The 26,504-nt window shown below is 44.8% G+C and overlaps 1 protein-coding gene across 1 annotated transcript in view; it reads left to right on the top strand.

Annotated features, from left to right (window-relative positions):
• FUNDC2 (FUN14 domain containing 2) overlaps positions 1-26,504 on the top strand; it is a 538,500-nt gene that overhangs the window by 341,252 nt on the left and 170,744 nt on the right. Inside the window, exon 3 of the mRNA XM_044057645.1 lies at positions 16,622-16,697. Within this exon, the coding sequence (XP_043913580.1) occupies positions 16,622-16,697 (76 nt within the window). The remainder of the gene's footprint in view (positions 1-16,621; positions 16,698-26,504) is intronic.

Raw genomic sequence — 26,504 nt, 5'->3', positions numbered from 1 at the left:
CTACCTACAGACAGAATAGAAACCATACAGACTCAAGTTCGAGCCTTACTTCCCAGGTCCAAAGCCCCAGCCAGAATGGTCCTGCAGCTATTAGGATCCATGTCCGCCACGGTTCTTCTAGTCCCCTTGGCAAGGTTGCACATGAGAATTCTCCAGTGGCTTCTTTCAGCTCAGTGGTCCTTTCAGGAACTCCCCCTCAGTCACCTTGTATGGATCACGGAATCTTGCAGACGGGACCTTCGCTGGTGGCTAGTGCCCTCCAACTTGGATCAGGGACGACCCTTTGTTCTACCTCCTCCGGCGGCCATCGGAAACATGCCCTGGGAGGTCCATGGTTCCTGGATCAGATCCCAGATCTACTGGTTCATCAGTCGGGACTATTCTACCAGTCCCTTCACACCTTAAAATTGACGGCTTGGCTCCTCCTCTTCCGACGATAGTCAGGAGTCATACATTGGATCCGGATGTTGTTCACATATTATCTTCGGCCCATAAGTCTGCTACGAAGAAACTGTATTCTAGCAAATGGAAAAGATTTGCTATTTGGGCTCAACTCAGGGGCCTGGACCCCATTTCTATTCCCGTGGCAGAAGTACTAAAATTTCTGACTTCTCTTTTCAATCAAGGCTCTTCAGTTTCTACCATCAAGGTACAATTGGCAGCAATTTCTAATTTTCACGAATCCATGGACCCACCTTTAATGAGCAACAGATTGTGTAAGACCTTCTTGAAAGGTGCTGCTCTATTAAGACCTCCGATTTCTCATCCTGCACCTCCATGGGATCTCGATATAGTGTTACGCGCCTTGACTTCTTTCCCCTTTGAACCGGCAGCTACATGTGATCTAAAGTTTCTATCATGGAAGACAGCCTTTCTGGTAGCGATTACTTCTACCAGAAGAGTTTCAGAGCTTCAGGCTTTGTCAGTAAAACCCCCGTACTTGGTTTATCACAAAGACAGAGTATCTCTCAGGCCAAAACCTTCCTTTGTCCCTAAAGTCTGTTCTAGTTTCTGCTTACAACAATCGTTAGAGCTTCCAGTTTTTTTCCCAAAATACTCTAACAAAGCGGAGTTCATATTCCACACATTAGATGTCCACGGACAGTTACGTTTTTATTTAGACAGGACCAAACAAACAAGGAAAACAGATCAGTTGTTTGTATCCTTTGCAGACAATAAATTGGGCAAAGCTGTCACAAAGGTCACTATTGCCAAATGGATCAGGGACTGTATTACTCAAGCTTATTTTTATTCTAACAAAGAGCTTACCGCCTCTGTCAAAGCTCATTCTACAAGGGCTATGGCTACTTCGATAGCATTTCATTCTAAGCTTGCTATTAGTGACATTTGTGCTGCGGCTACATGGTCTTCCCCGCACACCTTTATTTCACACTACAAATTAGATGTGGCATCTAGAGGACGAGCTTCATTTGGTTACACAGTGCTCAGGAGTGTTTTCCAATGAGCCACCCGGGATTTAGGTGCTAGGGACGCTGTCCCATCAGTACAGAATGTAGGCGAGATAGGATCACATAACATCTTTTAGTTATGTACTCACCATAACTCTCACCATAACTTTAGATGTTTGGGATCCATCTCGCCTACATTCCTAATAACCCACCCTCCTTCCCCCTTCCTTGGAGATCAGAGGATATCAGACGGTCCGAATCCTGTTGTTTCATCTTGAAACATCTAACAATGTTATATAAACAAGTTGTGCATGTGTGCATGAATGCGGACAAACAAGATCTGGGGGATTAGTGGTGGTGCATCCTGGGATAAAGATAGCTCAGCCAATAAGAGGCCTCGCTCTATAGTATAAGCGTGCCGAGTCGGAGCCGAGGGATCGGCTCTGAACCCATCAGTACAGAATGTAGGCGAGATGGATCCCAAACATCTAAAGTTATGGTGAGTACATAACTAAAAGTTCTCTGCACTTCCCTTTGGCTTATCTACTGCGCCCAGGGTGTTCACAAAATGCCTAGCTCCAGCCATTATGTATTGCAGTCAGAGAAAAATTCAGATTTACCCATACTTGGGCGATTGCCTAATTCAGTCGGACAGTCAGGAATTGCTACTCCAGCACCTGACATTTGTAAAGAGACTTTTAACTTCACTGGGGTATACCATCAACGAAAAGAAATCACATCCAGTACCCAGCCAGCAAATTGTATTAATCGGCACAAGCTTGAACACAACTTCCCAGATGGCATTCCTCACTCCAGAAAAACATATGTATTTGACAAACTACTTCAGTCTACTGGCCACCAAAACCCAGCTATCTGCAAGAAAAATACTGCGAGCCCTAGGGTTTATGGCCTCTTGCATTCTACTAATTCCATATGCAAGATTGCATATGAGGAAACTTCAATGCTACTTAAAAAGTATCTGGTGTCAATATTCTCAGAACCTGGAAACAATGATTCCTATCATTCTTTGTGTAAGGGCAGAGTTTCTTTGGTGGGCTGAGGCCTGCTACCGGAACAAAGGGCTCCCTTTCACTCAACCCCCTGCCGCCCAAACCGTAACAGATACATCAGACTATGCATGGGGGCTGACATGGCAGGACAATGTATTCAAGGCAAATGGAGCCCAAAACAAATGCACCTGCATATCAGTCAAAAAGAAATGTTAGCTGTACAGAATGCTCTAACAGCCTACAAATGCCTTATTCTTCCAGGGCAACTACTGATAGACAGACACCACCACAGTTATGTGGTACATAAACAACCAGGGGGAAACCCATTCCTACCCACTCTGCAGGTTAGCCTTGGCTGTGTGGCACCTGCAAGCTCAATTCCTGCCAGGCAAACTAAATTCACTGGCAGACAACTTGAGCAGAAATCTAATGGACCCACACGACTGGAAACTGGAACCCGAATCATTCAAGCTTCTGATCCACAGGTGGGGGGGCACCAGAGGTGGACCTCATTGCTTCCCCTCAGAACTATCAATTGGGCAACTATTGCACTAGAACTCCCCACAGCCAAGCATGGAAAGTGGAGGCTCTGTCCCTTACATGGGAAAATCTCTCAGTCTATGCCTTTCCCCCTCTGCCCCTCTTCTCGAAGGTTCTACTAAAGATCAAACAGGACAAGCCAAGGACAATCCTGATTGCTCCAGACTGGCCACGCCAGCACTGGCACCCACTCTTGCGCAGTCTGACAGTACTGCCGCAATGGCACCTGCCTCAGACCCCCTTCTCTGCTGTCCCAGCAGGAGTGCCAGATTTTGCATCCTCGGCTACAAGCCTAGCAGCCTTGTTCATCCCCTGAACCCCTCTGTAAACAGGTGCTGGATGTCATCCTTGAGGCAAGGAGGCCTAGTACTAGAAAATCCTATTCGGAAAAGTGGAAAAGATACTGTTCTTGGAGCCATTCTCAAGGAATGGACACAACTGTGCCCAGCTTACTTCATATACTAGATTGCTTAACAGAAATGCTCCACAAAAGCCTATCATTCTCTTCAATTAAGATTCATGCCTCTGCCATCTCAGCTCATTATAATAATGAGCCACCCCTCCTATCTCATCCAGTGGTCAAACAGTTCCTGAGAGGAGCCAAAAATTTAAGACCCCCCCCCCCCCCAGGAGAGCTCCCACTCCAGCCTGGGGCCTTAAGTTTGTATTGGAAAACCTTGCGCTTCCACCCTTTGAACCTGCTGCTTCAGCAAAGTTGAAATTCCTCTCCTGGAAAACAGCTTTACTTCTAGCCATCACTTCAGCAAGAAGAGTGTCTGAATTGCAGGCCCTTATGGCCATAGAACCCTTCATTATCTTCCATGCGGACAGGGTTTCCCTCAGGACTAACCCATCATTTATGCCCAAGGTGATACCTAGTGTGGCTTTAAACCAATCCATTAATTTGCCAACCTTTTTCTCTAATCCTCAGAATAAAGGGGAAAAGGATCCTGCACTCCCTGAACATGCACAGGCAGCTTAGGTTCAGCTGCTAGTCAGCTTTGCTACAGGGGCAGAGGGCAAGGCCATTTTAAAGCAAACCATTTCTAAATGGATAGCACACCATGGGAAACCTACCCCATAGGGGATCAGAACACATTCCAGTACGGCTACATCAACTTCTACAGCATTTCTCAGGGGAGTCCGTACCAGGGACATCCTGGAAGCTGCAACCTGGACCTCTGTACACACCTTCACCAAGCATTACCACTTACCTATCTTTTCTAAATCCAGAGCTGGATTTGCCACAGCAATCTTACAGGGCCTGCTTGCCAGCCCTAATTATTCTTGACTGCCTCCTCCCCATCCTCAGCTGTGGGAATCAACCCAAATGTGATGACTGCAACAGTGAAACACAAAGAACATAGTACAGTTGTGTACACTTACCATAAATGTAGATATTGGAGTGTATTCACTGTTGCAGTCCTGGCTACCCTCCCTCCAGCCCCCTGGCTTCTCTGTACTTCTACCTGATGTTCATCGTGTTACCCTGCTGCAGTCATCACACTTGGGTTATCCTGCCGTCAGGTGGTCCCGCAGTCGGCCGGAATTCCAAAGTCTTGGTCTGGCGTCGGTTGCTGTCGCTTCTTCCCTGACGTCAGTGAGCCAGGGGTATATATATTGCATCCGACGCCATTTTCTTAAGTCTTTCTTGCCACGCGGTGCCCGAAGCAGAAGCAGTTCGCAAGTGCCGGTCGGCCGACACCTGAGATTTTCGAAGTCGAATTTCAGATCCGAAGTCTTCATTAAAGCTAAGTACCCCATTGGGGAAACTTTTCTTGCCTCAGACCGGTGTCAGAAAAAGTTAACAATTGTATTTCTTGTGGGAAGCAAATACCTCATAAGGATTTTCATTCTTACTGCATACCTTGCCTAGGCCCAGACCACGACGTCACTGGTTGTCGTTTTTGTGCTAGGTTTAATAAGCGTACTATAAAACGACGCTTTGATTTCGCACGACACTACTTCGGTAGAAAATTTAACTACACAATGCTGTCGGAGCAACCGACTACCGGCATGCACAAAAAACGCAAGGATAAGGACAGGCAGCCTAGACCCAAGCCAGACTCAGAGGCCTCGGCTGGACCGGTCTCCGGTTCACCGGTCTTCAGTGAGGCTCCGACGCAACCCCTGGCTATTGCAGATTTGGAACCCGAGACCGCTTTGGAGCCTTTGGCGGAGAGTGCTAGGCCGGCGGAGCCATTTTTTTTAGCCCCTACCGACAACACTGCAGAAAGAGATGTTGATGCTGCAGAAACACCTTCGGTTTCTGAAGGCGTTTTCAGACCAACGGCGCTCACCATAAAAACGTATCCTAAGCTTAAGACTCCTGTTAAACCTAACAAGACTGCACTTCAGTCTCCAGTTCAAGGCCCCATGCCTAAGAAACAGATGCTCAAAATGGCTGAAGATTTGATCTCTTTAATCAGGGGTTCCCAACCCCCACCCGACAAAAGGCCTAGACAAGAGGAAGATTATGCCTCCTCTGAACAAGTGTCTATTTCCTCAGGCTCCTCTGAGGACCAAGATTACTCCTTCTCCCCTTATGAAGATTCTGATGCTGAGGATTCTATTCCCTCAGCTTCTCCTCCTGAAGACTACTCCTTTGGGGAAACTACACACTATGAGGGAACATTTTCACTGGGAAGGTCAGGACTACTCTGACTCAAAGGAAAAGGCTCAGTGAGTTTCTTTTACTCCCCCAGCACAGACCACTTGCCACCCCCCCCCCAGTTTTAGACATTGTGGATGATGTTTACTTAGAATCCAGTTTGAACCCAGATTCTCTGCCTCCTGCTCCAGCCAAACCTGAAAGATACTATAGAGTGCCTGATTCCCACAAATTCCTTTATAAAAGCCCTGTTGCTGATCCAGAGACCATCTCCCAGGGTCCCAGAGGGGCTAAGGCTTCTATGGCAAAAAATCCTGTACCCTCTGAAAGAGACTCCAGAGCACTAGACAGGTGGGGGGAAAAGGTTTACACCTCAGCCACTCTAGCTATGAGGGCACTAAATTGCTAATTTCACATGCTAAAATATCAGCAATTTCTAATGTCTCAGTTAAAACAAAAAATGAGCACACTTCCTCAACAGTCTGAATTGAAAGAAATGCAGGATCTGTTGCATGCAACTGAACAGGTGGGCAAACATACTTTATAATGTGGGTTTGATTCTTTGGAGGCTTCCTGCAGAGCAGCTGTCACTGGGTCTGATGTCCTTCAAGGATGCATCTGCAGTCATAACATATGGGTTGTCCTGCCTCAGGCAGCCCTTCAGTCGGCCGGATTCCAAAGTCTGGGTCTGGCCTCGGCTGATGTCGCACTCTCCCCGACGTCAGAGCGTCTGGGGTATAAAAGCATCAGCCGACGCCATTTTCCTCAGTCTTTCTTGCCGCGCGGTGCCCGAAGGAGAAGCTGTTCGCAAGTGCCGGTCGGTCAGATCCAGTGATTTCAGTAACCGAAGACTTCGAAAAAAGCTAAGTACCCCGTTGGGGACTCTTTCTTGCCTCAGCCGATGTCAGACAAAGTAAATAATTGTTTAACTTGTGGGAAACAAATACCTCATAAGAATTTCCATTCTTACTGCCTTCCTTGCTTGGCCCAGACCACGACGTATCGGCCTGTTTAGCCTGTGCCTCCTTCAACCGACGAACTCTTAGGCGTTGGTCGGAGTTTGCAGAGGAATTTTTTGAAGCCGCTTTTGCTTATAAAATGCCGTCGGAGACTCCGACTTCGCATATGGTCAAAAAACGCAAGGAAAAGGACCGACACTCGCGGCCCATGGTTTCGGCTGAAACCACGGCTAGGCCTACCGCGAGTGTCTCGGTTTCGGCCGAAACCGAGTCCTCGGCGATTCCTTCTTCCGAAACCATTCTTCAGACCACCGAGGCCCGAGAGGCCCCGGCCGAGTCGGCTTCAGAACTACCTACCGAAGCCAGTTTGTCCGACACCATACCTTTGGACATTTCTACCCCTGCACGTGGGGCAGCTAGGCCCCCTGCTTCCATGTCCATTAAGGCCTTTTCAAGGGCTAAAGCTTCCAAACTTTCAAAAGCTTTGCCTGCCAGATCTACCTGCCAGAGGCCTTCCTCTAGTTCACAGATCCTCAGCCTTGCTGAGGACCTTATTTCCTTAATTAGGGGTTCACAACCTCACCCAGACAGGGCTTCTCAACCTCCTCCAGACAAAAGGCCCAGGACTGACCCCTCTGATCCACTCTCCTCAGATGCTTCCACGGATGGATCTGAGTTGTCAGACCACCAGGAAGGGGCTTACTCGCCATATGAGGATTCAGATGCAGAGGAATCTATTCCTTCGGCCTCCCCTCCTGAAGAGTTTTCCTTTGGTGAGACTCTACACTCCATGAGAGAGCATTTTCAATGGCAAGGTCAGGATTTCTCTGATTCTAGAAAAAGATTAAGGACCTTTTTGCATTTGCCTCAGCATAGGCCCTTGGCTATACCTCCTGTTCTGAATGTAATTGATGATGTGTACAATTATGTCAGTACAGTCCCTGATACTCTCCCTCCAGCCCCTGCCAAACCTGACAGATACTACAGGGTCCCGGATTCTCATTTACATTTGTATAAAGCCCACTCTGCAGACCCAGAAACTATTTCTCAGGGCCTTAAAGGGGTTGCGGCCGCTACTGCCAAAAATCCTCTACCCTCTGACAAGGGAGTCTAGAGCTTTAGATAGATGGGGAAAGAAGGTGTATGCTTCTGCAGCTCTTTCTGTCAGGGCATTAAACTGTCAATTTCATATGATACAGTACCAGGAGTATTTGTTAGATGAACTGAATAAGAAACTTTCTTCTCCTGAACCCCTAGACCGTAAATCCCTTCAGGATTTGGTACACCACTCACAACAGGTTAGTAATCATTTCTTAAAATGTGGCTATGATGCACTGGAGGCTTCATTTAGATCAGCTATGACTGGGGCAGTTATTCGTAGGCATGCCTGGCTGAAGGAGCAATCTTTGCCAGACCATGTCAAAGCTAAACTCCTGGATGCTCCAATGGAGAAACAAAATTTATTTGGCTCCTCTGCTCAGGAGATCTTAAAAAAGGTTGAAGAAAAGGCAAAATCTGTGCAAACAGTTAAAGATTTCCTGCAAGTTCAACCACCGAGATTCAGCAGAAACTGGCCTACTAAGAATTGGTCCTTTCCAGACTTGGACAGAGCCCAGAGAGGCAGGAACAGGCGCCCTAGAGGCAGAGGTTAATCGAAGGGCTCCTACAGAGGCCGTCAGTGGCAGCCTGCCAACCAGAGGAGTAGTGCAACAACAACAACTACTACACCAGGACAGGGTCAATGACTTAACTCTGATCCCGCCTACCAGGGATCAACTGGAAGCACCCTTGGGCGGAAAGCTGGCTTTTTTCTCAAAAAACTGGCATTATATCACAAAGGATGCATGGACACTGCAAATAATAGACAAAGGATACAGGTTCCACTTCCACACTTTGCCAAAAAGAGGCGGAATGCCAAACCTTCCACCAAATCAGAGGGCAGAGGCTTTAAAACAAATCAGCAATTTACTTCAGATGAAAGCTATAGAAAAGGTACCATGTTCAGAACAAGGCCACAGATTTTACTCCAGACTATTCCTTGTACCAAGAAAGGAAAATCAATGGAAGCCTATTCTCGACCTGTCCGCACTGAACACTTACCTCATTGTGCCAAAATTCAAAATGCTGACCCTACAGCAACTTCTTCCCATGTTGGGCAAGGAGTCTTGGCTGGTGACTCTAGATCTCAAGGAGGCATACCTGCACGTCCCTATTCGACCAAACTGCAGAAGACACCTCAGATTTCTTGCAGGATCAGAGCATTATCAATTCTCAGCATTGCCCTTTGGCTTATCTACTGCGCCCAGAATATTCACGAAATGCCTGGCATCAGTAATTGCACATTGCAGACTACAGGGAATTCAAATTTACCCATACCTGGACGACTGCCTAATACAAGCGGACAACAAGGAAAATTTGATAAAGGACTTGGCCTATGCCATACACCTGCTACAGAACTTGGGATACACAGTCAACATCCAAAAGTTAAGACTAGGACCATCCCAAAGGATATCCTTTTTGGGTGCAGATCTGGACACAACCACCCAAATGGCTTTTCTCACAGAAGAAAAACAAAAACAACTTCCAGATTACTTCATGTTTATGACGAGACAAACTCAGCTTACTGCAAGGAAAATCCTGCAGGCCCTGGGTTACATGACATCCTGCATAATTCTAATTCCGCATGCCAGGCTGCATATGAGGAAATTACAATGGTACCTCCGGAGTGTATGGTCTCAGCACAGTCACAGTTTAGAAACCCTGATACCAATCATTCCATGCCTTCAAAAGGAATTCCTGTGGTGGGCTCAGGCCTGCCACTCCAACAGAGGGTTGCCTTTCAACAAACCAAAACCAAGGCAGACCATCACCACGGACGCCTCAGACCGAGGATGGGGAGCACACATGGAGGACAAATGTATCCAAGGCCTATGGCCTCAAGGACAGCTAAGCATGCACATAAACCAAAAGGAAATGCTGGCAGTGAGGCATGCAATCGAGGCATTCAAACCATTCCTCCAACAAGGACACCTGCTAATAAGGACAGACAACACCACAGTCATGTGGTACATAAACAAGCAGGGAGGCACACATTCTTACCCTCTATGCCGGATGGCTATGAATCTGTGGGAACTATGCCTGAAGCTCAATATCCAATTACAGGCCCAATTCGTGCCAGGGAAAGAAAATGCACTGGTGGACAGCTTAAGCAGAACTGCCATGGATGCACACGAATGGATGCTGCACCCAGACATCTTCCAACTCATAGCAAAGACATGGGGAATGCCGGAGATTGATTTGTTCGCCTCCCCATTCAATCATCAGCTCAAGACATTCTGCTTAAGGACATACCACCCACAAGCTTGGAGGGTGGACTCCCTCTCTTTCAGCTGGAAAGCCCTAACAGTATATGCCTTCCCACCTCTCCCATTGATGTACAAGGTTCTACTGAAGATCAGGGAGGAACAGCCAAAAGTGATACTAATAGCTCCGGACTGGCCAAGACAACACTGGTATCCATTATTGAGAAGCATGTCTCAGGCAAAACCATGGCCTCTCCCCCTATGGCCTCTTCTTCTGACGCAGAACAATTTCAAGACCTTGCATCCCAACTTGAAAACATTGCAGCTAACTGCCTGGAAAATTCCTTAAATCCCAATCAAACTGTCTTATCTCAGAGGGTGAAGGACATTATCCTGGAGGCTCGCAGGCCTTCCACAAGGAAGACGTACTCAGCTAAATGGAAGAGATTTCTCATTTGGAGCACATCAAAGGGCACAGATGTCACAGTGTCAAACCTAACACATATCCTAGAATACTTAGCAGAATTGTTCCACAATGGCCTGTCCTATTCTTCCATTAAGATTCATGCTTCAGCAATTTCAGCAGAATGCAATGTGGATCCGCCTATCTTCTCACACCCTCTCCTCAGACAATTTCTGAGAGGTATCAAAAATATTAAACCTCCAAGAAGACCCCCTCTACCTGCCTGGGATCTCAACTTTATGCTGGAGAAACTGGCACTACCTCCTTTTGAACCAGCAGCATCAGCAGATCTACAGTTTCTATCTTGGAAAACTGCATTCCTTCTGGCAATCACTTCACCAAGAAGAGTATCTGAGTTACAAGCATTAATGGCAGTGCAGCCTTTTCTTATTTTCCACCAGGACAGGGTGTCATTAAGAACCAATCCTACTTTTATGCCAAAGGTGGTATCTAGGATATCCTTGAACCAAGCTATTCACTTGCCTACGTTCTTCCCTAATCCACAGAATAGAGGGGAAAAACTTTTGCACACCCTGGATATACACAGACAACTACGCTACTACTTGGACAGAACAAAAAATAGCAGAAAAACTGACCAACTTTTTGTAGCATATGCAACTGGGGTGCAAGGAAGAGCAATTTCCAAACAGACAATTTCAAAATGGATAGGAAATTGCATTCGTTTTTGCTACTCCTTTCATGGAAAGACATTTCCTGAAAATATCAGGCCTCACTCCACAAGGGCCACGGCCACCACTACAGCCTTCCTACGAGGGGTGGCTACCAAGGACATTTTAGAAGCTGCTACTTGGAGCTCCGTGCATACATTTGCCAAGCATTACAATCTACCTTTATACTCTAGATCCAGAGCAGGGTTTGCAACTGCAGTCCTGCAAGGGGATCTTAACTACACCATCCTTTTCTTAGTACCCCCTCCCCCAGATTCGCTATGGTATTCTACCCATATGTTATGACTGCAGATGCATCCTTGAAGGACATAGTAGAGTTTTGTACCTACCATAAATGTAGATGTCCGATAGGTATGCATCTGCAGTCAGGATTACCCTCCCTCCTTCCCCTCTGTGGTATTCCTAGGGTGCTTACCCCTCTTTTAGCTAGCTGGGGGAATCTATTATGGTGTATTTGTTTGTTTATATTTGTATATAATTTGCAAATGTTTGGAACTTTTCAGCATTTATCCAAATTTAGCCTTCCTAGAGGGCACCTGGCATCTGGGGCAAGAAAAACTGAGGAAAATGGCGTCGGCTGATGCTTTTATACCCCAGACGCTCTGACGTCGGGGAAAGTGCGACATCAGCCGAGGCCAGACCCAGACTTTGGAATCCGGCCGACCGAAGGGCTGCCTGAGGCAGGACAACCCATATGTTATGACTGCAGATGCATACCTATTGGACATCTACATTTATGGTAGGTACAAAACTGTACTTTATACATAGGCACGCTTGGTTAAAGGAACAAACTCTGCCTGATCATGTTAAAGCAAAGCTTCTAGATGTTCCCTTACAGCAGGATGTTCTTTTTGAAGTTAAAGCAGAACAAGTCTTAAAGAAAATGGAGGATAAGGCAAAATTTTTGCAGACAGTCAAAGATTTTCTACAGGTACAGCCCCCTCGCTTCAGCAGAAATTGGCCACCAAAAAATTGGTCCTTTCCAGTTACTGACATACCACAGAGGGGTAAATACAGACGTCCAAGAGGCAGAGGACAACCACTAGCCCAATACAAACCTCGACAATGGGGCACTGCAACACAGAAGGGAGGAGAAGACAGTTCCCAAACTACCGGAAGGCAAACTCAATGACTTGCACCTCATCTGGCCAAGCGACACTCTCTTGGCAGCCCCCTTGGGAGGAAAACTTGCACTTTTTTTCAGACAGCTGGCACATTGTCACAAAGGACAAATGGGTCCTAGACATAATTTCACGAGAATACAGATTCAATTTCCACACCTTGCCAATGAAAAGAGGAATGCCAAACCTGCCACAAAATCAGTGGGCAGAGGCACAAAAACAAATTACAGCTCTCATGGACATGAGAGCCATTCAACTGGTACCTACTCGAGAGCAAGGCCAAGGATTCTACTCAAGACTCTTTCTAGTTCCCAGAAAGGACAATGCCTGGAGACAAATTCTGGACCTTTCAATTCTAAACACCTTCCTACAAGTACCCAAATTCAAGATGCTAACACTACATCAGCTTTTTCCCATGTTGGGCAAGGAAGCATGGCTAGTTTTGTTGGACCTCAAGGAGGCATACCTGCATGTCCCTATCAGACAAAGTTGCAGAAGATACCTCCTTTTCATTGCAGGTTCAACCCATTACCAATTCTCTGCACTGCCCTTTGGCTTATCTACTGCGCCCAGGGTCTTCACAAAATGCCTGGCACTAGTAATTGCATACTGCAGACAAAGAGGAATTCAAATATACCCATACTTGGATGACTGCCTCATCCAAGCAGAAAGCAAGGACATTCTCTTACAACATCTGGCTTTTGTAAAACATCTGCTAAGTTGCCTGGGGTACACAGTAAACAAAAAGAAATCAAAACTAGTACCCTCACAAAATATGACATTCCTGGGTGCCAGCTTGAATACAACGGCGCAGAAGGCTTATCTGACGCCAGACAAACAACTACAACTGACTCAAGATTTCAAAACAATGGCAACAAAGACCCAACTACCTGCAAGAAAAATTCTGCAGGCCTTGGGCTTCATGGCATCTTGCATACTATTAATACCATTTGCAAAGCTGCATATGAGGAAATTACAGTGGTACCTAAAAAGAGTATGGTCTCAACACAGCCACAGTTTGGACACAATGATATCTCTTATTCCCTGCCTACAACAGGAGTTTCTATGGTGGTCACAGGCATGTCACCTCAACAAGGGTCAGCCTTTCACCTTGCACCCAGCCAGGGAAACTATGACAACAGATGCATTGGACTACACCTGGGGGGCACACATGGCAGGACAGTGCGTTCAAGGCGTATGGACTGCAGATCAAAGGAATCTGCACATCAATCAAAAAGAGATGCTAGCTGTACAGAAAGCTCTGACAGCCTTCAGGAATCTATTACATCCAGGACAACTGACAATAAAGACGGACAACACCACAGTTATGTGGTACATAAACAGACAACGGGGTACTCACTCCTACCCTCTATGCAGGCAAGCAATGATGTTATGGAACACAGCTCCGGATTACCAAGTTCAGTTACAAGCTCAACTCCTGCCAGGAAAGAAAAAAACATTGGCAGATGACCTCAGCAGAAACACCATGGATCCCCACGAGTGGAAACTGGATCCACAAGTATTTGCAATAACTCAAAAATGGGGCCTTCCAGACATGGACCTTTTTGCCAGTCCTCAAAACTATCAGCTAACAAAATTTTGTACAAGGACACTTCACCATCAAGCTTGGAAAGTGGATGCACTCTCATTCAGCTGGAAAAACCTGACAGTATATGCCTTCCCCCCATTGCCTCTCCTCACAAAGATGCTTCTGAATGTCAGAAAGGAGAGACCACAACTGATGCTCATAGCCCCAGACTGGCCATGCCAGCACTGGTACCCACTATTGAGGAATATGGCCCAAGGCCCACCTTGGATTTTACCACAAATTGCCCATTTGCTCACACAGCAAAACAATCAGATTCTTCACAGCTCAAAACCTTAAATCTGGCTGCATGGCAAATCACCAAGCATCCAGCCAGCTCCTCTTTCCCAAGCAGTTATGGATGTTATTCTGGAAGCTAGGAGGCCCAGCACCAGGAAGGCCTACTCAGACAAATGGAAAAGGTTTTGCGCCTGGAACCAAGCTAAAGGCCAAAACACACTTCAGCCTCACATGCCTCAGATTCTACAATATTTAACTGAGATGTTGCACAAAGGACTTTCTTTTTCTTCCATTAAAATCCATGCATCAGCTATTTCAGCCCACTACAACACGGATCCACCCTTATTTTCACATCCACTTCTAAGGCAGTTCCTCAGAGGGGCAAAAAACATTAGGCCCCCCAGGAGAGCACCTACACCAACATGGGACCTCAATTTTGTTCTGGAAAAACTTACGCTGCCTCCCTTTGAACCAGCTTTCTCTGCAGATCTACAGTTTCTATCATGGAAGACTGCCCTGCTGCTAGCAATAACTTCAGCTAGAAGAGTCTCAGAGCTGCAGGCACTAATGGCAGTGGAACCTTTCCTCATTTTCCATCAAGACAGAGGTTCTCTACGAACTAATCCTTCCTTCATGCCTAAGGTGGTTTCCAGTGTGGCTTTAAATCAAACCATCCACTTACCCACCTTTTTTCCAAATCCACAGAACAAAGGAGAAAGACTCCTGCATTCCTTGGACATTCACAGGCAACTTCGTTACTACTTGGATAAAACTAAGTTTTTCAGAAAATCTGACCAGCTCTTTGTATCCTATGCTACAGCTTCACAAGGGAAGGCTATATCAAAACAAACCATTTCCAAATGGGATAGGACATTGCATTCGTTTTTGCTATACCCGTCATGGAAAACCAGTTCCTGCTACCATCAGAACCCACTCTACCAGGGCAACAGCTACATCTACAGCCTTCCTCAGGGGGGTTCCAACCAAGGAGATTTTGGAAGCTGCAACTTCGAGTTCAGTACACACCTTTACCAAACACTATCACTTACCACTTTACTCTAAGACTAGAGCTGGCTTCGCCACTGCAGTTCTGCAGGGCCTTCTAGCCTCCTCTAACCCTCTGACTCCTCCACCCATCCTTAGCTTTGGGATTCTACCCAAGTGTGATGACTGCAGCAGGGTAACACGATGAACATAGTACAGTTTTGTACCCACCATAAATGTAGATGTTCGAGTGTACACCCTGCTGCAGTCCAGGTTACCCTCCCTCCATCCCCTCTGATCTAACTGACTAAATCTCTACAATAACGTCCTGATGTATTTGCTTATAGCTGGAGGGATTTTGTGTTTATGCAAAAATTGCTTAATTTGGTACTAATTACTGACCACCTTTTTGGGGGCACCTGATATCTGGGGCAAGAAAAACTGAAGAAAATGGCGTCGGATGCAATACATATACCCCTGGCGCATTGACGTCAGGGAAGAAGCGACAGCAACCGACGCCGGACCAAGACTTTGGAATTCCAGCCGACTGCGGGACCGCCTGACAGCAGGATAACCCAAGTGTGATGACTGCAGCAGGGTGTACACTCGAACATCTACATTTATGGTAGGTACAAAACTGTACTTTCTTCTTTGCTTGGCCATATCTTATAACACTGGTATTTACTTTCTACTGGGGGTGTTCCACACCATGTAATTGCATCCTGTTGTGGGGCTCCTGACATCTGGGGCAAGAAATACTGATGGAATGGTGTCAGCTGCATGTTTTATACCCCTGACGACCTGACATCATGGAAGAAGCGACAGCATCTGACTCAGAAATCCCAAGACTCTGGTATTCAGGCCGACTGAGGGCTACCTGCAGGTAGATAACCCAAATGTGATGACTGCAACTGTGAATACACTCTAACATCTACATTTATGGTAAGTGTACACAACTGTACTTTATCCTCCTTGCCGAGGGACCCCCTTTTTTCCTTCTGTATTTTATCCCCTTGGAGGTGTACGTAGCCTTCATTTGTCCTATGGAGCGTGTTCTGTAATGTGTCAATTCAGTTGTGGGTAAATGCTTCTGGGTCTATGTCTATCCATCGAAAAACATAGCAGTGAACAGTATATGTTACAGTAGGGATAAGGAAATGTGCCCCTTCCCCACTGTGGTCTAATCTCATGTGGGGGGGGGGAGGGTGCAGACTCTATGAACAGCTTTTACGATGCAATGCCATTCAATGCTTTTTACCATTCAATGAATAAACATAGACCCAACTGCTTCTGTACATCGCCTCCATGCCGTATGTCATGTATGAGGAGCATACATGTGATGTATGGTGCATATAAGATCTAAAGGCATTGGTATACTGGCTGGACATTGGGCTATCCTTGGCAGGAGATATCCAAGGTTAAGAATACTGCAACAGCGAAGAGAAACACATGTACTGATATGGTAAGATTTTATACAGCTGTACGTTTTCATTTATTGTTTATACATCGGTTTCTTGCTTGTTTAAGTTTTTCCTGCCCAAGTTTTTGTACCTGTTATCAGAGGCATTGCTCAAAAGGGTCTGTGAAATGGTTTACTTGACTACTAAACAAATAAATAAATGTGCGAACCATCTAAGCAGTCAAGTCTAAGTCTGTTAGCGTGTACTTGTGAAGTGCATATTTAACTTACTGTTGCCTGATTTTGCAGGTGTGCTGGTTACCTGTTTAAGAAGGTTGGAAAGCTAGCTGCAACAGCTGTGGGAGGTGGATTCTTCCTTATTCAGGTAGGTACTTCTGGATGAGAGCGAGTTTAGTTTTTATAGTAGTGTTCCCTTTCATTTATTTCCCAATTATGCTTGCTGAAATAATTTGGGCTAACATGGTACCCAATTATGCAAAATGGAATTTGATGATCAGTGTTTTAAGCAGCTGGAAAATGTTACAGATATTCTTCCAGCATCTGAAGGGGGGGGGGGGGTTTCGGCAGATCTTAGTGGAGGAGATCCTTACTATACCAAAGGTCTGACCCTCCCAGGGTGTTTCATGTGGACATCCTGCAGATAAAGAAACAGGAAGCAAAGCATATTTGCCCTGCAGTTAAGGATGCCCAAAATGAATGGCAGGATTTTACTCTGGGCATCTTTAATGACTTTAAAGCCTCCTCGGGGGATGTCTGTGCTTGTCCCTTCCTGGTCTGTGCCTCCCCCTCCTTGGTCTTCCACTTCTGTTAAAAGACCTAGGTAGCAGCATTCGTCTGTGGATCAGGATTCCGGGGTAAAGTCCTTAGCTACTCTTCTCAAATCCCCCCCCCCCCCTGGACTGTGGTTTAGAGGAAGGGGACTCTAAGTCCATATTCCCCTTAAGAGAAACTCTCCTTTGGGGCAGTGTTACCTGTGCGATGATTTTTTTTAATTGAGATTGCTGTCTTCTCTGATATCCAGAAAAGGTTTTATGAGCTCCTTCAGATGGACTCTGCAAAGCTTTCTGCTGTTCCCCTCACTTTTGGCTGCCTTCCTTGGATACCTTTTCAGCAGCTTCTGTGACCCCTAATTCTCAGCTCCTAAGAAACCTCACAGGTTTCACAAGGTGTATAATAAATGTAAATTTATGTATGAATGCCCTTCTGCTGATTCCTCCAAACTGTTGACCTTACCAAGCAGCTTCCTTCACACAAGGACATTATGGCCATGAAGAGGCTGAGTAAAAAGGTTTATACTGCTGACACTAGCTTTTAGACCATTAACTAACAGACTGATGTCACCAGGTGTGTTTTGGCCCTTCTTTTCTGGTTTCTCAAGTAATTTACGACCTTTCTGACTCTTGAGAAGAAGGCTTCTGCCCTTTCCCTGTTGGGTACCACCTCCTAAGTTGCCAGCAACTTTAAAATGCAGCTGATGCTTCCTACAGGGTTTTATGAGACGTTACTCCTGGCCTCTGTCTTCAGACTTCACCTGATGCCATTAAGTCCAAACTATTGGATGCTCCTTTGGATAATAGAAATCTTTTTGGTTCTGCTGCTGAAGTTTTAAGTCTCTCCAGGATAAAGGCAAAGCCTTGCAGGATTTGAAGCACATTTTTTGTTTCTCCTATTCCAAAGTTTCAGAGGAATTACCCCTCCAAATCTGTGTTTGTTTGCATTCAGTCTTGTCTGCCCAAAGGTAAAACAGGTTCTAGACATGTGCCTCCTGCTAAATCTACTCAGACCCCTACTTCCCAGAAGTCATCTTTTCAGAGTAAGCCAGATTCAGTTTGACAATTTGCTTCCCCTTTCCCTCGGCCAGGTTCCCTTATCCTTCCATGTTTCCCTGTTTCTTCCAAATTGGTTGTGTGTCACAACAGACTCTTGGGTTCTATCCATTATCTGCCAGGGGTATTTCATGGTTTGGATATCCCTTCCTCCCTTTTTGGCATTCCTCAACCTCCTTGGGAACAATTTCCTTTTTTCCTAGAGATGCTTTATTCTTTTTTGGTCCAGACCACCATTGAAACTGTACCTCCTGCCCAAGTTGGGAGAGGGTTTTATTCTGGAATGTTTTTGTTCCCAGAAAGGAGGACACTTGATGACCAATTTTGGATCTTTCCCAGCTCAATACTTTTCTCAAGATTCCTTCCTTTCAGATGTTGTCTCTTTAGACTTTGTTTCTCCATTACTTCCCCTTGCCTCTCCAGTCTCTGTGGATCTCAAGGATGCCTACGTTCATATCCCCATCTATCCCCATTGTTCCTTCTTTTGTATTTTCATTTCTCTGCTTTGTCCTCGACTAACCAAGTCAATGAAAAATTTAAGGTCCAGTGTTTGGCATTTAAAATTACTTTAAGGCCTGTAAACATAAAGGCATAACACCTAGTGGGGGTTACGTATTCATACACAACCATTGGTTGGGGGAGGCTGATGATACACCAACAGCAGAATGGGCTGAAGCACAACAAGGTGCCACCATGCGTTTTGTTGATATTGTTTATTCTTATTATGAACGCAGGGTGGTGCATTGTATGTCAGATGTTTGAGGTTTGTGACATAGTTAGAAAATTGGAAGACTAGCCTATGTATCAATCGGCTTTTCAAAAGTTAACTAAGGAGTTACTTGACTTTGAAAAACAACTCTGGGAGAGAAAAATTCATAAATTTAATTAGGGATTTGAAAGACTAGCAGAAAAGTGTTAAGTTTACCAGGCAGGATACCAACAATACTGGTTTTAAAAGGAAAATACAGAGATTGATTTTGGAAAAATCTGGTAATAACTTTGTTAGTGATACTTCTGGGGAGGACTTGTCCTATTATACCGATATGAAAACAATAATAAACAGGAGTCACCAGCCCATAAAAGACAGTAAAGTAACTGTTTCTCTTGGACAGGGACAACATGAGTTACCTAACTCTTTAGGGTTAGAAGAAGGGGTGGCAGAAAACATAAACCAAGTGGCCTCATTGGAAACATTGTTATATCTTCTGGTACCCCGTTAGAGAGCAATTATAACATACATAGTACCTCTTCTCTGATTTTGTCAGATGTAGAATTACAGTTGCTTAATAAAGGCTTGAATTCTGTCCCTGGTTTTGTGGTACCTGAAGATGTTTTTGCGAATGATGTCTCTCTTTGCAGAGTGTTAAATCTTAAACTATATTTTGACAATACGGAACGTGCACCTGAGTCGCATCATGATTTCAGGTTTCACAAATCTACATTTATCCCACCCAGTAATAAATATGTGGGTATTTTTCAGCAATGTCTCCTCAAAGATCTGCACTTTGGCTTTGGTTTACGTGAGAATTTACTTTTGAATAATTTAAATGCATAAGAAATTCAGGCGTTGTATAATCATCATAATAAAAATGTGGTTATTATTTCTGCAGATAAGGGAGGGGCGGTGGTTGTTTTGGATTGCTCTATGTATTTGGCTAAGGTGGATAGGCCATTATTGGATGGTAGATTTGATACCAATATAGCCACTGATCCTACGCCTAAATTTAAAAAGTAGACTGATAGATGTTCTTCGTTCCCCATTGCTGCAGTCCTTACTATTGGGTATAGTCCGCGTCCAGTCGGCCCGAATACCAGAGTATAAGGCTGACGTCGGTCAGGGCGCATTAGACTGACGCCAGTACGTCAGGGTACTAATGCGCATGACCAACGTCATATCCTCAGTCTTTTTTGCCGCATGGTCCGATGCAGAAGCAGTTTTGCGAGTGCAGGTTGGCGTTCTGAAATATTTCCGAATCCGGAGTTTCAGACCGAAACAGAGTTGGCTAAGTAAACATTTTGGTTTTTCTTGCCTCAGTATTTAACCGGATGTCAGAAAAAGTGAATAACTGTATTTCTTGTGGGAAACAGATACCTCATAGGGATTACCATACCTTGTGTATACCTTGTTTAGGGCCTGAGCACGACGTTGTTGGTTGCCGCTCTTGTGCTAGGTTTAACAAACGCACTATTAAGAGGAGGTTAGACTGTGCCAGGTTAGTGTTTGGGAAGCGTTGCAATTATAAAATGCCGTCGGATGCTCCGCCCGCTTCCCAAGAAGCGCAAGGACAAAACAGGCCTAGGGTTGATGAACCGGCAGTCCCGGACGTCGGTTCTTTGGAAGGCTCAGTGGAGCCAGAGGTTTTGCCAGGAGTTTCCATGGAGTCTCAGGCAGAAACTTTACTGTTACAGGATGTGCCTTCTCAGGAGGTAGGCCAGGCTGAGGGGCTTCTCAGGTAACTGTTCTTCCCTCTCTTCCCAAGGTAGTTAGAGCCTCTCCTTCTGTTACCAAAACTTCTTTGAGAGGTAGGCCTAGTTCAGCTTCAGTGGGGCTTCTCCTAGCATTTCGGGTTCTGTACCTAAGAAACATATGCTTAAAATGGCAGAAGATTTGATTACTATGATTAGAGGTTCTATGCCCCGCCTGATAAGAGGCCTAGGGTGGAACCGAGTTTGATAGTTTTGAACAGTGTTCAGAGGCTTCAGAGTCTTCTGCTGAAGACTTGCAGGAGTATCCTACTTATTCTGATTCTGATGTGGATGATTCCACTCCTACAGCTTCTCCTCCTGAGGATTTCTCATTTTCAGAGACTCTGCATTCCATGAGGGAGCACTTTAAATGGGAAGGCCAGGATTACTCTGATTCCAGGAAAAGGCTTAGGGAATTCTTGTTTTTACCCCAGCATAGGCCCTTAGCTATTCCTCCTGTGTTGAATGTGGTGGAAGATGTTTTTGCAGAGGCTTCCCTGAACCCTGACTCTTTGCCTCCTGCTCCTGTTAAGCCTGATAGGTATTATAGGGTGCAAGCTCATAAGTATTTGTTTAAGAGTCCTAGGGCGGACCCAGAAACTATTTCTCAAGGGCCTAAAGGTGTTAAGGCTTCTGTGGTTAAAAATCCTGTTCCCACTGATAAAGAGGCAAGGGCTTTGGATAGGTGGGGAAAGAAAGTGTATACTTCTTCCACTCTAGCCATGAGAGCGTTGAATTGTCAGTTTCACATGCTAAAATATCAGAATTATCTCCTTTCACAATTAAAATCTAAGGTGGATGCTTTGGCGGAAGGTATTGAGTGTAAAGAGTTGCTGGATTTGGTTCATGTGTCTGAACAAGTGGGTAAGCATTCTTTGCAATGTGGTTTTGATGCTGTGCAGGCCTCCTCGAGGGTGGCTGCTACTAGTTCTGTTCTTCGCAGGCATGCCTGGTTGAAGGATCAGAATTTAGCTGAGCATGTTAAGACAAGGATTTTGGATGCTCCTTTACAGTCTGATGTGTTGTTTGGATCGCCTGTGGAAGCAGTTTTAAAGAAAATGGAAGACAAAGCTAAGTCTATGCAAACTGTTAAAGATTTTTTGCAGGTGCAGCCAGTTTAGTAGAAATTGGCCTGCTAAGGGGTGGACATATCCTGCTTATGATTCCCAGTCTAGGGGTAGGTCTAGACGTGGTAGGGGCAGGGCTCAAGGTTCTTTTAGGCCTAGAACAGGGAGTTCACCTGCTCAGACTTCTGGTGAGGGCAGGGGTCAGTCCTTTCGTAAACAGACCCAATGACCTGTCTTTTCGGCTGCCAGTAGATTCTCGCGTGGCAGCTCCTTTGGGAGGAAGACTGTCTCTTTTCAAAGAAAATTGGGATTTAATTACTCAAGACAAATGGGTGTTGGATATCATTCACCACGGTTACAGATTTTATTTCCATACAATGCCCCTTTCAAAGGCATGCCAGACGTTCCTCCTCCACAAAGAAAGGAGGCTCACAAGCAAGTTTCTCAGTTACTCCAGATGGGGCCATTCAGCCAGTCCCTGTATCAGAAAGGGGCCTAGGATTTTATTCTCGCCTGTTCCTAGTACCAAAGAAGGGGAACACGTGGAGACCAATTTTGGATTTATCTCTCCTCAACACTTTTCTGGACATTCCCAAGTTCAAGATGTTGACGTTACAACAGCTTTTACCTCTGCTGGGCAAAGATCACTGGATGGTAACTTTAGATCTCAAGGAAGCTTACCTTCATGTGCCTATAAGGCTAAGTTGCAGGAAGTATCTGCGGTTTCGAGCTGGAAATTCTCATTATCAGTTCTCTGCATTGCCCTTTGGCTTATCTACTGCCCAGAGTATTCACAAAGGTTCTGGCTCCAGTGATAGCTTACTTCAGGCTTCAAGGAATTCAAATCTATCCTTACTTGGACGACTGCCTGATTCTGGCTCAAGAAAAGGAAGACCTTCTACAGCATCTGGAATATGTTATAGCAGTGCTAAGATGCCTAGGGTATTCTGTGAACGAAATAAAGTCCAGTCTAGTACCCTCTCAAGACATGTGCTTTCTGGGTGTGAGACTGAATACAGCAGCCCAGATGGCCTTTTTAACCCCGGACAAACAAAAGAGTCTGTCACTTTACTTCCATCAAGTATCTCATCAGTCCGTGCTGACTGCAAGGACAGTCCTTCAAGCATTAGGGTTCATGGCATCTTGTATTCTGGTGCTTCCCAATGCCAAACTGCATATGAGGAAGCTACAATGGTATCTCAAAATGTATGGACACAGCACTGCCAGGATTTGGACACTGTCATTCAAATAATACCTTGCCTTCAAAAAGAATTTTTGTGGTGGGCTCAGGAATGTCACCTAAACAAGGGACTCTCTGTGACTTCGCCAGAGGCGAGTCAGGTTTTAACGACAGATGCCTCGGACATTGCTTGGGGAGCTCATCTAAATGGAAAGTGGATACAAGACAAGTGGCCTGCCAGACTACAGCATCTACATATCAACATGAAGGAGATGTTAGCAGTCCAGTTTGCATTAATGGCTTTCAAGGAGTTACTTCTTCCAGGGCAGGTGTTGATTCTAACAGACAACACAACTGTCATGTGGTACATCAACAAGCAAGGGGAACACATTCTTATCCTCTATGCAGGCAAGCAATGATTTTATGGGAGACTGCGCTAAGCTTGCAACTAACTCTTCAGGCAAGGTTTCTGCGAGCACAGAACTCCTTAGCAGATGTGTTAAGCAGACAAATCATGGATCCCCACAGTGGAAACTGGATCTTCATGTATTTCAAACATTGACAGTGTCATGGGGAACTCCAGACATAGATCTGTTCGCTTCTCCACTAAACCACCAGCTGCCACAGTATTGCACAAAGGGGTTTCATCACACAGCTTGGAAAGTGGATGCTCTGTCTTTCAGTTGGAAAACCTTCATGTGTATGCCTTTCCTCCTCTGCCTCTTCTTCCAAAGGTACTATTAAAGGTCAGACAAGACAGGCCAAGGATGATTTTGATAGCTCCAGATTGGCCTCGGCAACACTTGTACCCACTACTACGGAGTCTGGTAAGGAAGCCTCCATGGCCTTTACCTCTGATTCCTCATCTGTTATCTCAGAAGGATGGTCATCTGCTCAATGTCAAGCTTCACTCTCTTCATCTAACAGCCTGGCATATTCTGTGTTGAAACACAGCAGGTCTCAACTTCCTCAACAAGTTTTAAATGTGATTATGGAAGCTAGAAGACCTAGTACAAGGAAAGTGTACGAAAAATGGAAGAGATTTTTATTTTGGAGTACAGCAAAGAATTTGCAGGTTTCTGAGCCTAATTTGAGTGTGGCTCTTCAATATCTTACTGAGTTATTGGACAAAGGTTTGTCCTTCTCTTCCATTAAGATTCATGCTGCAGCAATTTCAGCTCACTATGATTGTGACCCACCATTGTTTTCGCATCCTTTGTTCAAGCAGTTTCTTAGAGGGGCAAAGAATATAAGACCCCCAATGAGCTCCTACTCCTGCTTGGGATCTCAATTTTGTGTTGGAAAAACTTACTCTACAACCTTTGAGCCTCGCGGCTACTGCTGAATTGAAATACTTGTCATGGAAGACTGCTTTTCTGTTGGCTATTACTTCTGCAAGAAGGGTGTCTGAGTTGCAGGCCCTTATGGCAGTAGAGCCATTTTGATTTTCCATAAGGATAGGGTATCATTACGCACTAATCCTTCCTTTATGCCTAAGGTGGTTTCTAGTGTGGCTTTAAACCAAACTATTCATTTGCCTACTTTTTATGCAGACCCCCAAAATAAAGGGGAAAAGATTTTGCACACTTTAGATGTACACAGGCAATTATTATTTAAGCAGGACTAAGGATTTCAGGCAGTCTCAGCAGTTGTTTGTTTCTTTTGCTTTGAGTTCACAGGGCAAGCCTGTGTCAAAACAAACTATTTCTAGGTGGATTGGCTTTTGCATTGCATTTTGTTATTCCCATCATGGCAAGGAGATTCCAGCTGGGATTAGGCCTCATTCCACTAGGGCTACTGCCACTTCAACAGCATTTCTAAGGGGTGGCAACTAAGGATATTTTGGAAGCAGCTACTTGGAGTTCAGTGCATACTTTCTCTAAGCATTATCACCTTCCTATCTACTCTAAGTCTAGGGCTGGTTTTGCCACAGCTGTTTTGCAAGGCATGTTGTCAGCTCCTGCTTCTTTATGATTTGCCAGCCTCCCTTACCTCTGCTTTGGGATTCTACCGGACTGCAGCAATGGGGAACGAAGAACATAGTACAGTTTTGTACCTACCATAAATGTAGATGTTCGAGGATCCCCATTGCTGCAGTCCAATTACCCTCCTTCCCTCTGTGTTTAGGGGTGGTTGTGTAGGTGAGGTTACATGCTTATATTTTTGTATATATTCTTGTACATATTGTATATATTATGGTGCAGGTATTTTGGGCCTTGTCTTTTTAGGGTCTTCTGACATCTGGGGCAAGAAAAGACTGAGGATATGACGTCGGTCATGCGCATTAGTACCCTGACCGACGTCAGCCTTATACTCTGGTATTCGGGCCGACTGGACGCGGACTATACCCAATAGTAAGGACTGCAGCAATGGGGATCCTCGAACATCTACATTTATGGTAGGTACAAAACTGTACTTTTTTTTTTTACATATAGCTCTAAGTGATTTTTACATATAGCTCTAAGTGAAGGTATAATTACTAAACATAATTCACATCATTTGACTGTTTTAGATCCATTGCCACAACAGCTTTATTGACTCCCTAAAAATACACAAAGATCCCTATCAACCACCGGGGTAGGCCTGTTGTATCAGGGAATGGTTCCTTGACTGAACCCCTTTCTGCTTTTATTTGACCGCTGACCTTAAGCCATTGTTGAAAGGTGTTAGGGCTAGAATCCAGGACACGACACAGTTTTTGAATATCATTTCTGAGATGCAGCTGGATCCTGGTTGGATTATGTGTACCTTTGATGTTACATCATTGTACACTAATATACCACATTGGGCTGGTTTAGCTGCATTGGAATATTGGCTTGACCGTATTCCTTTGTATAGACCTGGTTTCAACACTTTTCTCATTTGTCTCGTGGAACATGTCCTTATGAAAAATGTTTTATTTTAATGGCAATTTTTTTTTTTTTTTTTTTTTTTTTTTTTTTTTACAGTTAAAGGGTACAGTTGTAGGTGCATCTTTTGCACCAATGTATGCTGACCGTTTTATGGGGTATTTAAAACAACATATTTATGCAGAAGAATATAGGAAACACCAGACCACAGCAGATAGTATCAAATAAAACTCCAAAGTTTAATCCACAGTACAAAAATGGTGAGCGCATTTGTAGCCAGAGCTACTACATCTGGCTCCGAAAGCCCTCACTATTTTTGTACTGTGTATTAAACTTTGGAGTTCTATTTGATACTATCTGCTGTGGTTTGGGGTTTCCTATATTTTTTGCGTATACTGTTTGTTTGGGAACCCAGTCTGCTCATACCACCTTGTATTTTTTATTTGTTGCAACAAATCATTTATAATTATAATTATAATCTGTTTCTTGGTGAAATTGATATTTGGAGAAGATATCTTGATGATTGCTGGTTGGTGTGGAGGTCTGATGTTGATTACCTTCAGGAATTTATTCAGTATTTGAATGAAAATAAGTCGGGGGTTCAGTTTACTGCACATTACACTGATTGTATTTCATTTCTGCATGTTCAAATAAGCCGCCAGCAGGATGGTACTTTGGTAAGCGATGTTTTTCTAAATCATCCAGGTTCTAATACACCCTACTACATGCATCAAGTTGCCATACCAGATACATTATACCTAATATTCCTAAATCTCAATTTCT

Source organism: Protopterus annectens, chromosome 15.part0 (assembly GCF_019279795.1).
Source record: "Protopterus annectens isolate FY-2018-M chromosome 15.part0, PAN1.0, whole genome shotgun sequence".
NCBI classification, from domain to species: Eukaryota; Metazoa; Chordata; order Ceratodontiformes; family Protopteridae; genus Protopterus; species Protopterus annectens.
Note: the sequence above shows the minus strand (reverse complement) of the source record. Positions and strands in the feature narration are given on the sequence as shown.